Consider the following 13,182-nt stretch of genomic DNA (forward strand, 5'->3'; position numbering starts at 1 on the left):
TTCTGGATATTTCCTATTGCATTAGATAGTTCAATAATAAATTATTAAACTGAAAAATAATAATAAATAATACTATAATGACCTATGACTTTGAAAAATTTATCTGGAAGCGATACATTGGTATCATTACTACTGGAAGATCACTTGTCTCAGTCTAATTTAAGAAATTAATTTGTTGAAGTTTTGTCAAATTTGTTTTTCCACTTGGTAACTCAAATATTTCTAGTTAAGATGGCTAGATGGCTGCTGGGTTTTATTTATTTATGTATATGTTTTTTCATATATATATACGGTGTAAAAAGTAAACATATTTCATGAGAATATTTTAGTACAATGGTGACACTAATGCAACAGTCTTAAAATTAAGTAGTTCTACTTCCCTGCATTCCCTGCAGCACAGTAATGAAAATAATTTCATTCATTGAAAAAAAAAAAAAAAGACAGAAAAGCTGGTGGTGTAGGATATTGATTTTTTACTAATCTGTTTTCCATTATATACTTTTCATTGAAGTGATGTGAAGTAGGGGGTGGGGGTAAAGGAGGAGTTGAAAATGTGTGAAAAAAATTCCCTGTATGTTGTTTTTTGTTTTTTTTTTTTTTTTTTTTACTGGCACAACAGTAGGCAAAATACTTTTTTTTTTCCAATTTGAGGAAAATCATGTGTGTATGTGCACATATATTTATGAATAAAATATATATTAAATTCATTAATGAGCTGAGTCTATAATAAATGATTAATCAGTAACTCAGTCTCTTTAAAAATGGAGTGTTAATTTAATGTAACTTGTAGAAATTGAGAGAAAGGCTAATTCTTCCTAAGTGTGTGGTCTTTCTAGTGAGTGAGAACATTAATAAAGTTCAATATAAAATATACAGAACTGTTTCTGGAGTTAGTTGAACTGTAAGTAGGAAAAACAGTTCTCTGAATAAATCAAAACATTTCTTCCATAATTAGTTTTTTTTTTTTTTTAAAGAGCTCCGTAGCTCCGTAATTCATTGTTCTACGGATTATACAAATACATAACACAACAAAATGTGATCCCAACTCAAGAAAGAGATTCAAAAGATTTTTAACCAAATGCCTGTTTGATGAGATGTGACATAAATGTTGAATTACTGCTTTTTCTGGTGTATGTACATTTTTTTCTTATATTTAATTTAACAGGATGCTGATATAGAGAAGAAATAATAGTTTAGGTGAACAAGGAAGTAGGCAAATGAAGGAATAAAGGATTTCTGTGGTAAAGGAGAGAGGTTATGGGGAAAGAAGAAAGGGACCTAAAAGGGTTATGTTTAAGATTAGTTTGTGGGGTGGATTAAGGAAAGTTCACATTGTTTCCTTTCCTTCTTTTCCATTGTTGTTTGGACTATTTGGTCATTTACATTCTTCAGGTGTATTTTCACTTCCAAAATTCAGTTGCAGAACTGGTTCTGATACTTGTTTATACCCAATGAAAAGTGTCTACAAGGCAGCACTTCTTTCTGAAAAGTAGTTGGCATTCAGCACTTCCAATATATCTATTTTTCTAAGGTACCATCAAAAGGTAGATAACCATTGTGCATCTTTGAAAAAAAAAAAAAAGTCCAGAGGATACTTGATGACATTATTGACACTATTATAAACCATTATGTTTATAAAGTCTTACTCTAGCTGTTGAAGTATTTCTTTCTTTCTGGTGGCCAAATGGAAGGACTCAAAAGCTGCCCCTTGGAAAGTTGTGCTGTCTCTGGTTTTGCCTTATTGTGTTCCTGGGAGATGAGAAGAATCAACAGCTTGATACCCTAATGTATGAGCAATCCAGACTACTTTTCTAAATCCTTCTCACCTGCTACTCTCCTTCATGTTTCAGTCCATTTAATAATGGACTACATGTCCATTATTAACATATGGAAGAAATACAGGTTTCTCTACTTTTTAATTAATTAATTAATTTATTTATTTATTTATTTTTCACAGAAGAAATTTGGTAACAGGACTGGGAAGGACTACATTGCTTTAATCTCCTTGATTCACTTACAGTTTTAATCTTTTCTAAATGAATAGATTCATTGTAAATAACATTCTACATGGACAGTGGACATTAGCAAGACAATAGCAGGACTATGTGAATACAGCAACTTCGTGGCTTGATAATATTATTTGTGAATGTTCTTTATTCCTCAATACGCATATCCCTGTATGTCTTATCTACATCTTCAGTAAGACCAAATATTGAAATATCCTACAATTCTGCTTTTGAAGCACTTTAGAGGTTCTTATGCTCTCATTCTGAAATTAGAATGATCAAAACTGAGTTCATATCTTGTGTTTTCTTATTTTTATCTTGTGTGTTTTCTTATTTTAAATGATGCACCTGCTACTTGGAAGAGTGGTCTATCAATTTGAATACCAAGCTTGCCCCTTTTCATCTTGTTTTTCAGTACTCTGGTTAGAATAGAAAAATTACCAGTCTAAGACAGTAACTTGTTTATTTAATAAAAATCAATATAGAATGGATTTGAGGGATATTTTCTTGATACCTTTGATTATACTACATTGGTAACATGATAGGGAGGATTTGCTTTGTTTGCTTGTGGTCTCTTGTGTACAGTTTTGAATTCATTTGGGTGTGCTGAGCACTGATATAGAGACTGATTTCAACAAGGTATCAAGTGTTGATGGCTTTGGTACTGATCCAATTCCAACACAGAATGAAAAAAAACCACAAATGTTAATTCAGTTGATATTGTTGCTTTGAAATGTATCATATTGGGACCATATTTGAAAATAGAAGGATCTACAGCTGTTTACTTAAAAAGATAAGGTCAAAAGATTTCTTTTATATACTTATTATAGAAGTTATTAACTGGATTTGCTAGATCACGTAAACTATACTAGAGCAATTAAAAAGGTTTTTATTGTTTATCTTACTAAATAAATGCAGTGCCTAGGGCCACCTTAACTTTCTCAAAGGTTAACACCCTCCCACCAGATATGTAGCAAAATAAATGTAGTATCTTTTCAGTCATTTTTTTAAGACATTATTTTGACTCTTTAATTTAGATAGACTAAATTATAGACTTATAGACTTAGTCTTAGACTTAGCATATAGACTTAGTCTTAGTAGGTGAACAATATTTCATTTCTTTTTAAATGAAAACATCAGTGAAGGGGGCAACAATAATATTTGAACTCCTGCTTATCCTTTCCTTTAAATGTTTTATGTGATTTGTTCTAATCAATCAATATCTTTAACTTCTTTAACTTTTTTTTTTTTTTTTTAATTCCGATGACAATTTTTTAGGTTCCTGTCTTCAGTTAGTAGTGTTGCTGCATATGCTTTTTGTTAGAGTAACTTAGAGAACTATCCTGTCTCTTGGGTAGCAAATATGCACAATTTCCTACTTGTTTACATAGCTGGGATGTAGCACAGCTTGGCAGGAAATATAATATGATATGTTATTTTTTTCTTATTCTAATATGGAAAATCTTTGAATTTCCAATAATTCTTAGTTAATCATGTCATTAGTTTAAGTGAATTTATCTTTAAAATCATAACAGAAGATAGGAATGCCAGGTACTATCTAGCCTATCTGCCTAACCTGTCCTCTCCTTCAAGTATGTTTCAAGGATTTTCTTGTTTGCCCCAGCTGGGCTGAGTGCCTGTGAAAGTCATCCTTTTTATGACCCATGTCTCCAATGGAGTATCAGGGTCCCAGTTCATTGTTGCTTCCAATATAGAATTTGGAGTTTGCAGAGTTTGGTTCTGATAACCCACTTCTTATATGTTTCAAAGGGAACAAGGCTAAATATTGCAACTGAAATTTCAGATCTGTTGTATCTAGCTGTGATCAAAAGAAATCAGTTATACTCTTCCCAAAAAGTCATGGAAGGAAATGTTACTTCCCAAATCAGACTGCTGGAATTTAATTTATTTCATTCATTAAGAAAGCAAATAAACTAACAGACAAAAAAACAGTCATTGTACCATGTGTCAAAAATGCTCTACAAACTCCCAAACTGTGGTACCTCCACATATTCAGAAGATCCAGAAGCTATTGAGGATGGCTGATTTATGACTGGAGTCTGTATCCCAAAATTTTATGTCCATAAATGAAGTTGTGTAATGACTATCCTCTTCGGTTCTCCCAAATCTCACCTATTCATGCGACTCATGTTTCATGGTGTCACTTTGGGTGAAATATATTAACAGTTTTCTCTTATTGTCTTCATCATTTGATATGAGAAAAAGAAGAGGAACAGAGAAGAGAAAGTGGTTTCCCCTTTCACTCCAATAACCTTACAGAAAGCAAATAGGTACTTAAACTGGTATCTAAGGAAACCCTTTAGAAGTTTAGCTGTGAGTGAGCTGTGAGCTCACTGGATCTATTCTCCATCCCCACCAACTGTCAGCACTCTTCTGTCAACTGTCAGAACTCTTCTGTTCTGAGTTCATATTACCTCCAATCTCTTTAGGATAACTCCTCCTGTTTGTTCATCACTATGGCTTTAGTGATCACTATGGCTTTAGTAGCAGTGACTGAATAAAAAGGAATGAAAGAATATGTAATTTGGTCAGTAATCTCACAGAGCAATTAGTTGCATTAAAACATGCACAACAGCAATGAATATAACATGACACAATTTTTCACCTTTTATATTAAAAGTGGAGTCAAAAAAGTTTCTGAAATCCATGCCTTCCCCTTGTGGTTTGCATTTTCTTCCTGAAGGAAAAAATGTAAGGAAGTGGAGATCATCTTGTGTTTTCATCAAAATATATTACTAGTATATTGCTAAAAACTAATACTGCTTCTCCCTGAGGATTTCTGAGTTCATAGTATGGAACATTCCTTGTCTAGTAAATATTCTGATGAAGTAACGTATCACTTAATGAATCAGCCAAACTTGCTTAACTTTTTTCTGAAAAACTTTTTTCTCTGGAAAAAAATTAACATTCAGATGGCATGGGATGCCAGTGGATGAAAAGCTTTTTAAGTAATAATAATTTTCTCTCTAATATAGCCAAGTACTGAGTTTTGTATGTTCATGTCAGTTGAAATTACAGAGCAAGTGCCTTATGATTTTTGTGTGTCTGCAAAAATAGTAATAATAATAAAAAAAAAAGGTGTATGACTTTCCTTAATACCAAACACTCTGTTTATGCAAAGATTAGTTTTCAAGAGTTATCACATAACAGCCTATGATGGAGTTAATCATATAATCTCTTTATCTTATTTTGTAGAAGCTGGAAATAAGATGGAATTAGTTTATGAAGGATCCTTCCGAAAGATAATCAGACAACAAATTCCTGCACCCTTCTTTTACATAGCATCTTCAAGTTAAATCATCTATTATTTATTAAGATACTTAGATATTTATAGCCACACGCTTACTTAAATCTGCTTTTTGTAATGCAAAATCCAAATAATTTTATAGCACACACTCTAAGTTGATATTTAAAAAATAGGTAAAATTTTCAGAGAAAATTTTCATAGAAAAGTAGACAAGAGAAACTGGTCTCTTCAATGTCTTACTGAAGGGGAAAAAGAAAAAAAGAAAAAAAAAAAAAGAAAAAAAAAGCATATTTCACTTCACTTATTCTCCAAGAGTATTTGCCACCTGACTTATTATGAATATATGCAATGGCTGATGTTCCCAATAGGATGCTTTGTTCATTAAAAACGAAAAAACAAAACCACCACCACCAACAACAACAACAAAAAAAAACATGAAAATTTATTTCATAAGAATTGTTTAGCTAAATCGTTCAATAACTAAATTGCTCAATAGCTCCATGAAAAAGTAATAATTTTCTCTTTCTGGGAATCACCAGCCAATTTAGAAGTTGACAAAGAAGATTCTTTGTCTATTGTCATAGTAAAGACTTCATAAACCATGTGACTTGTAATCTGCACAAGCTCTTTAAAATTCCCAAGGACATAAATGGAGAGTGAAAACAAAATATATATTTATGTTTTTAATTATTCGTATTTTTAATGAAGAAGGAAGGAAGAATACTCTATTTACCTCAAAATTCTGGAATTTGAGGACTGTTACCTACAGAATCAATTATTTTTGTGAATTACCATAATATATTTTGTTATTTAAGGAGCAATACTGTATGGCTGTTGACTGCAGATGTAATGTTGACACATTTCAATGTCAACTTCATGGTGAATTATTGAAACATAATAGTTATTTTTATTATATATATAGTTTAGAGTGAATTAAAGAAGCTAGGTGGTATTTGTAACCTCACAGTGTGTGTCATAAGAATGACTAAGAATGAACATAAGAATGATCTGTAAGGCAGGGTATTGACAAATATCATGAATGTGTATAAACATGAAAGCAATCTTAAGAACATCTTCCAGTCAGACAGTGCATGCTCTGCACACCAATTTTGTCCTTCTGTGGTTTGTTCTTTTTTGATTATTTTATTTTCTCTTTTGTCTTCACAAGAAGAGGGGAAACATACTATACTATAATAATGTAATTAATCTTCTCTTTCTTTTTCTTTTTTTTATGTAACATTATCCCAGTGATTTACTGTCTGTACAACACACTAATTACGGAATAAGCGGTGTCATAATCATTGGAAATACTGTAGTTTTATTTTGGTTTGAAACTTTTTTTTTTACTTTGTAATGGAAAACTGGAAAAAAATATCCTGAATTTTCCTATAGTAGAAGAAATCACAATTCTGCCTCATTTAGTTGGTGTGTGTACATACTTTCATTGTGTGTCTATATATTAGCTGCACTGCAGACGAACTGATGTCTTCTAGGCAGGGCATGGAATAGAGGAGATGTAGGAATGGGCTGAAGTATCCTTTATATTTGCCTTTGTATCTAGGGGAGTTGAAAATAGGCAAGAATGGAGAGAAATTTTGTATGGCAATGCACAGAATTTTGCAAGTTTAATGTGAGCCCTGCACCAATCCGATGCATTTTAGTTACTGGTAAGTTTGTTAAATTCTGTTTGAAAAATTTTTCATCTTAGAAGACAGTCTTCTAACCAATACTATTTCCCCTGTGTCAACAGTAACTTTTTAAAAGGCATAATTTTGACAACTTGGTTCTGCTGATAAAGATTTTTATATTTAAAATCTTAATTTATTTTCAGTTTCCAAGATGATGATATAAATTGACTATCCTTAGAAATATGTTAAAACTTCTGGATACAATCCTCTAAATTAGGCAGGTAGACTAAATTGTTAGAATGCAATGTTGAGGAGAAAACATTCATTATGTGATTAAGCATTTATTGCTACATATATATATATATAAAATACGTATACTTATGTGTTTGGATGAGGTCAGTCTGAGTATGTAGAGAAGGAGAAGTTCTGAAGACATCGGGGAAAGCATTGAGAATTAACTGTTGGGTCTTTGCAGGCAGATTGAATGCTCTCTAGTATAAAGTATAGATAACATAACATAAAAAATATTGTTTCATTCAGCAGCCTTTATTTAGTACAGTTTAACTCCCTCTTTCCTCCTCCAAAAAAAAAGAAGTTTCACCCAAAACAAGTATAAGCAATATTTCTGGGGAAAAAAAAAATAAATCAGACTAAGCATGTAATCTGTTTTCTGCCTGTCTCTTTGATCATATTCTTCAGGTAGTACTAGCTTTGGTACTGTGTGTGCAATTGTAATTTAAAAGCCCTTCCATTTTGATCTTACTATACACTTGAAGGTGTAAAAATGCATTCACATGTGCTATCCCAAGATTTGAGTTAGTATATACTACAATTCTATTATTTGTGATGGTGATCTTGGATAATGTGGAATGATGAAGAATATAGGTAGAGTTACTGCTTGTAGTGCGGGCTTGTGGTGTCTTTGCATGTCGGGTTTCTCATAGGTGTTCAAAGCAATTTTGGCCTTAGAAAAAGGCGTAGCACATTCACAAAGTTATTGTCTGAATTAATACATTTCCCTGAAAGTAGAAACATTGGCATCACTTTGCAGTGACAGCTACGTTAGCTCTGTACAGAGCTAATGTGGACAGGCAGGATTAATCAGTTCAGTCATATCCCACATAAAAATGGCTAAAATCTTCAAAATGATATTTAGGCTCTATCTGTATCTGAATTAAAAACTATGTTGATTGACTATTCCTTGTATAGAACCAGCTTGTGGTTTTTTGTTTCTGTGGCATGGTTAAAGCAGGCCACTGACTGTTTCACAGTCAACTGATGTATTTTTTGCATAATTAAAAAGAAGTAAAGATGGAAAACCTATTTTGTTAAGATGTCTTAGAATTTGTGTTGTCCTATCAGATTTTATAACCATTGTGTAGAAATTGTGTTAGTATGAGATAAGTATAATTCCACTCCATGAGTTTACATTTAAGTTGATAGGAGTGACAAATAAATTGCAATACAGGCTTCTGGAACATCACTCACAGAAATTACATTCCAAACATAAGTCTAGTGGTGTTCACATGCTATAAAAATCTTTAAAATCCTTTTTAAGAATAATTTTTGATTTTCAATATAAAATTAATATTATTTGTTATTGTAATTTTGGTCTTAATCCCACAAACGTATGTTGTTTCTTAATTTTATGCATTTTTGTCCTTCTAAGTCTAAAAGTTACTCATAAAATAGAATAGTATGGAATTTTATTGGATCTTGGAGTTTTCTTTGATCTGTTCAACTTCTAAATTTTCTAAGTATAAATCTTCAAGGCTTTACATGAGCTACTTATGTCTTGTCATGTAGTAAAAGTGATGAATGTCTCATTTTAAATGACAAATACAATAGGAATTTTCTGTCATGGTAAGAAAAAATTGATGTATATAACCTGTTTTGAAACTGATGTGACAGTTTGACAGACTGTTTTGATAAATGCTTTTGAGTGTTGTAAATGGATGTTATCTGTGTTCTCTTACTGCTGACACTTTGTGGAGAATTCTATATGTGTTTTTAGACCGATTATTGTGACCAGTCAGCAATGAAACAAGACAAGGCATTGTTTCATGTTCACAGTATGTAGTTGGCCTACACTGTGTACTTTTCACGTGCCAGCCTTTCTCACCAAATAGAATACATCTTGTTCTCCTCAGCACATTAATTGTGTTTTGGTGCTGACACGGATTAACCAATCTTAACATTTATTTCAATGTAAAAGATTGTATTTGGAGAGAAATAGAACTTCTTGCTAACTACATACCCTATGTAAAATTGAAATTTATAAAATGTAGGTTGGTCATTTTCTTTAATTCACTTTTTCATACTTGGAAATGCTGCAGTTTTCACCCTTGCCTTTGGCCAGTACCTGTGTGTGAGAACCTTCATGATTGCAGATACTTCTTTTAAGAGTTAGGAATCGTTATAAATATTTTATTCTTAGAAAAGGGAAAATTACTTTTTTTTTTTTTTTTTTTTTTTTTACATTTGTAAGTCAGCATAGTGCATTCCATCACCTATCTTTTTAAGCTATTTCAAAGTAATTTAAAATATTTTCTTTCTGTCATAACTTTTTTTTTTTTCTCCTTTGCCTCCGGGTTTTCAGCAACAAATGAGTATATTTTTGTTTCCCTCTCACTACACAAGAACCAATCGTGATTTCTTTCTCTGACAGTGAATTGATCTGCCATATATTCCCTCTGTTTGTTGGTTTTCATAACATAGTTTCACCAGACGATGAGTCTGTCCCCTGAAGTCTTTAATATCTCTCCAGTTTCTAAACTGAACACTTTTTTCAATTTCTCCCCCCTGCCTCCAACCTTCTCATCTGGTGCTTTCTTAACACCTCATGGATATTGAGCACATCAGAGCACATCTGGGAAACTGGGATGGGCTGCTGGGTGACTTCCTTGCTGCTCTGAGTCTTTTTGTGCATTCCTACAAGAATGAAAAGTGATTCTCAGCCTTTATTTGGTGAGGCCTAGATACAATTTTAATGTTTGGTCCTGAGAAAGTATGATGGAAGCTCTTCACCTTGCTGTTACACTGTGGTTTGTGCTGGGCATCGCTGCCCACATGCATGTTCAGCCATTTGAGTCCTCATTTCCATGGTAGTAGTGTCTATAGGAACTGAAAGTGTGGAATGATGATTTATACCTAGGGGTTGCATATTTTGCTATTTAGCATAGTCTGGATGGTCTGATGGCTGGACACAGCCTTTGGCCTGCATCATTCTAGAATCATAAGCTGGATCCCAGTCTTCATCTCCTGCCTCTGCCAACTGCAAGACCTTTGGTTAGAACTGCAAGTTGCAGGACTAGATACTTAAAAACTTGGGATAATTCCGATCAAATCAGGAAAGCTAAAACAAATATTTTTCCACTTCTATAATAATAATAACTCCCACTCCTACCATTGTAATATGTGAACAACCATGGGAGAAATTTGTGAACAAGAAATGTAAGATTTAGATTCTTTCAAGGAATTGTTCACCACTTTAAGCCTGTTTCTGTTCATTTAATAGCTGGTTAATATTGGGAATGCAACAGACTGATTCTTCTGTATTTGTAACATGAAAAATGCTTGTTCTTTACATGCAGCGCTACCCTATTGGCTTTCTTGGTTGAGCTTCTTAAGAGTTCAGTAGCCATGCAAGAACAAATGCTTGGTGGAAAAGGATTTCTAGTCATTGGCTACCTCCTCGAAAAGGTATATGTTTTTGATTGTTTTGTTCTTTGTTCTTAGTATTCTACTGCCATTCTTGTATTTCATCATTTAGATGAAATCTAAAGGCTGGTAGAATAAAACATATCTGTGGTTTTAGACATTTTTATTTGTAATTCTTCTAAGTTGTCTACAGGAGTTGTTTGGTTTTTTTGTTTGTGTGTGTGTTTTGTTTTGTTTTGTTTTGTTTTTAATCTTATTTGTCTCTTATCTTCCAATATTGAAAGAAGCAATTTTTTGGATCCTGTTTACCTAATTTATGCTTTTACTTTAGAGCTGTTTGTGAATCACTTTAAATGTATTTTCTTTTGTGTTTCTACACTCTCTGTCCCCTAAACTCTCTTTTAGGCAACCTGTATCGTTCCCAGTTTGTACAAGCATATCACAGACATGCAATAATTTAGGTTTACATTTCTTTGTTGTGTGTGTTAATAAAAATTAAGTTAGTCCTCTGTGGCTTATTTCTGAAATTGTTGATGTAGTTGATCTGGGTTTTGAAGAAAAAAGCTATAAAATAATTTTCTTTATGAAAAAAACAGTTGCAAGTGGCATTTCCTTTGCTTATTTGTTTTTAGACATGTTGAGCAGTTATCACAAAGCTGAGTTTCAGTTCAGATGCTTACCTGACAGATGTTATCTGCTCCCTGGCCCCAAAACCTTATGAGATCCAGTTACTGTAATTATGCACAGCTGACAGTAGTTTGTTTTAATATTATTAAAATAGTAATACTCTTACAGTTGAATCTTATGGCTGTGACATTCTCGAGTGGCTGATATTATATGTGATCAGTATAATAACAATCATTTGAGGAGTTACCTTTATAGTTTTGTGTTCTCCAATGATTAAATTATGATAATCATGCATTTAAAAATGTATTGAATTTTAAAGAGGAGTTATAAATAATTTCTCTTATACTGATGCCTATGTTATTTGCACCTAGGAAAATACATTCTTACAGAGAAAGAGTTTACCTTCATTGAAGTATTATATGAAAGTAGATTATTCTCTTTGCATCTATGTTTTCCATACTAAATAAGTTTGATTTAAACTGTTGAAGGATTATTGTAAGATTTTCATTTTTGTTTTATTTTGCTGTGGTAGGTTTTCTTGTGATATATAGTCAGAATGAATTTACAAAGCTCTTAGCTCCAGTTCTGTATGTTATGTGCAGGCAGGCCAGTGAGTCCACATGGAGTCCTTTGCTCTTGAATAGAGCACTGTGGTTCACACACACTGAATACATTGTACATTTATATGTACAAATAAATGTACATTGTACATTTGTTTTTTGTTTGTTTGCTTGTTTTTTAATGCTATATTTGCCTTGGTTGAAGTTTTTTAAAAAGATGTATTTTATTTTTTTCATTATATGCTTCTGTTCAGTTGGCACACGTCAGGAAAAAAAACCTTTTGTTTCCCAGTCAGGCTCTATTTTATTATTTGTAAATTATCTGTTGTTCATTTTCTGACATGAACATCAAAATAACCTGTTTGTTCTTATTAGCTGCAGACTGTTTATTGTGATTTGTGATGTACAAGCCAAAGGAAACTCAATATCCAGACTGAACTTGTATTACTGACAAATGGACTTCGCATCTAAAAATAACAAATCTGCATGTTCCCAGACTGTATTTATAGCATTAAATGTAATTGGAACATTTTGTAGGGAAGGCAAATGGGAGGATTTTTAGTGATTTTTTTCCTATTGGTTCCTTTTGTTTACTTGGTATATAAGGAAGTTTGTCAAAGACCACATGCCATGTTGCTACTTAGGAGCAGGTCTTAGCAGTGGTTTCATAACATATGCTATGAAGTTGAACAGCTCTCTTAAAATCTGAGGAAACTTTGAACCCAAATCCTTAATTACTTATGTTTAACAAAGCAAGTTTCGCAGTAATATGTATTTACATGTTGATAAACCAGATTTCAGTAAGACACACAAACTAACTAAAGAAGAGCTAAGGACTTCAGATGGAAGTTCTCAAGGCACTGTGTAGCATGATGTAGCATGCTGACTGGCTTGTATTAAAACAACCAAAAAAGGAAAAAATAAAAAGGATTTACACTGAGTTGATTAATATTTTGAACTCATAAAATGTAGTCCTTAGAATGATCATAAATATTATTATGAAATATAAGTTGTTGGTATCTTTTTGTATATTCCTTTCATATCCAATGAAATAAAAACATATGAGGTTGCATATATTTAGTAAAGATGAGCCTGGTGAAAATATCGTTTAATATTTCTGCTGTATTTTAATTAAGAAGTTAAAAAAAAATCCTTTTTTTTTTAATGATTATTTTTCCCCAGTCATCTAGAGTTCATATAACCAGAGCAGTTCTGGAACAATTTTTATCATTTGCAAAATATTTGGATGGATTGTCTCATGGAGCACCTCTGCTGAAGCAATTATGTGATCACATCCTTTTTAATCCTGCTATCTGGATACATACCCCTGCAAAGGTAATTGTACACTTGACAGATGTTATGACTCTTATAAAGTGAAGTGAAATAGTAGTGTTCTTATATGCCATGGGACTTTTATATATATATATGTATAT

At 32.4% G+C, this 13,182-nt stretch overlaps 1 protein-coding gene across 10 annotated transcripts in view; it reads left to right on the plus strand.

Moving 5' to 3' along the window:
* NBEA (neurobeachin) overlaps positions 1-13,182 on the plus strand; it is a 522,340-nt gene that overhangs the window by 136,386 nt on the left and 372,772 nt on the right. For all 10 annotated transcript variants that reach the window (XM_084537470.1, XM_084537471.1, XM_084537462.1 and 7 more), the window contains exons 11-12: positions 10,496-10,604; positions 12,932-13,084. In XM_084537470.1, coding sequence (XP_084393596.1) covers positions 10,496-10,604; positions 12,932-13,084 — 262 coding nt within the window. The remainder of the gene's footprint in view (positions 1-10,495; positions 10,605-12,931; positions 13,085-13,182) is intronic.

Source organism: Aythya ferina (genome assembly GCF_964211825.1).
Source record: "Aythya ferina genome assembly, chromosome: 1".
Lineage (NCBI taxonomy): Eukaryota > Metazoa > Chordata > Aves > Anseriformes > Anatidae > Aythya > Aythya ferina.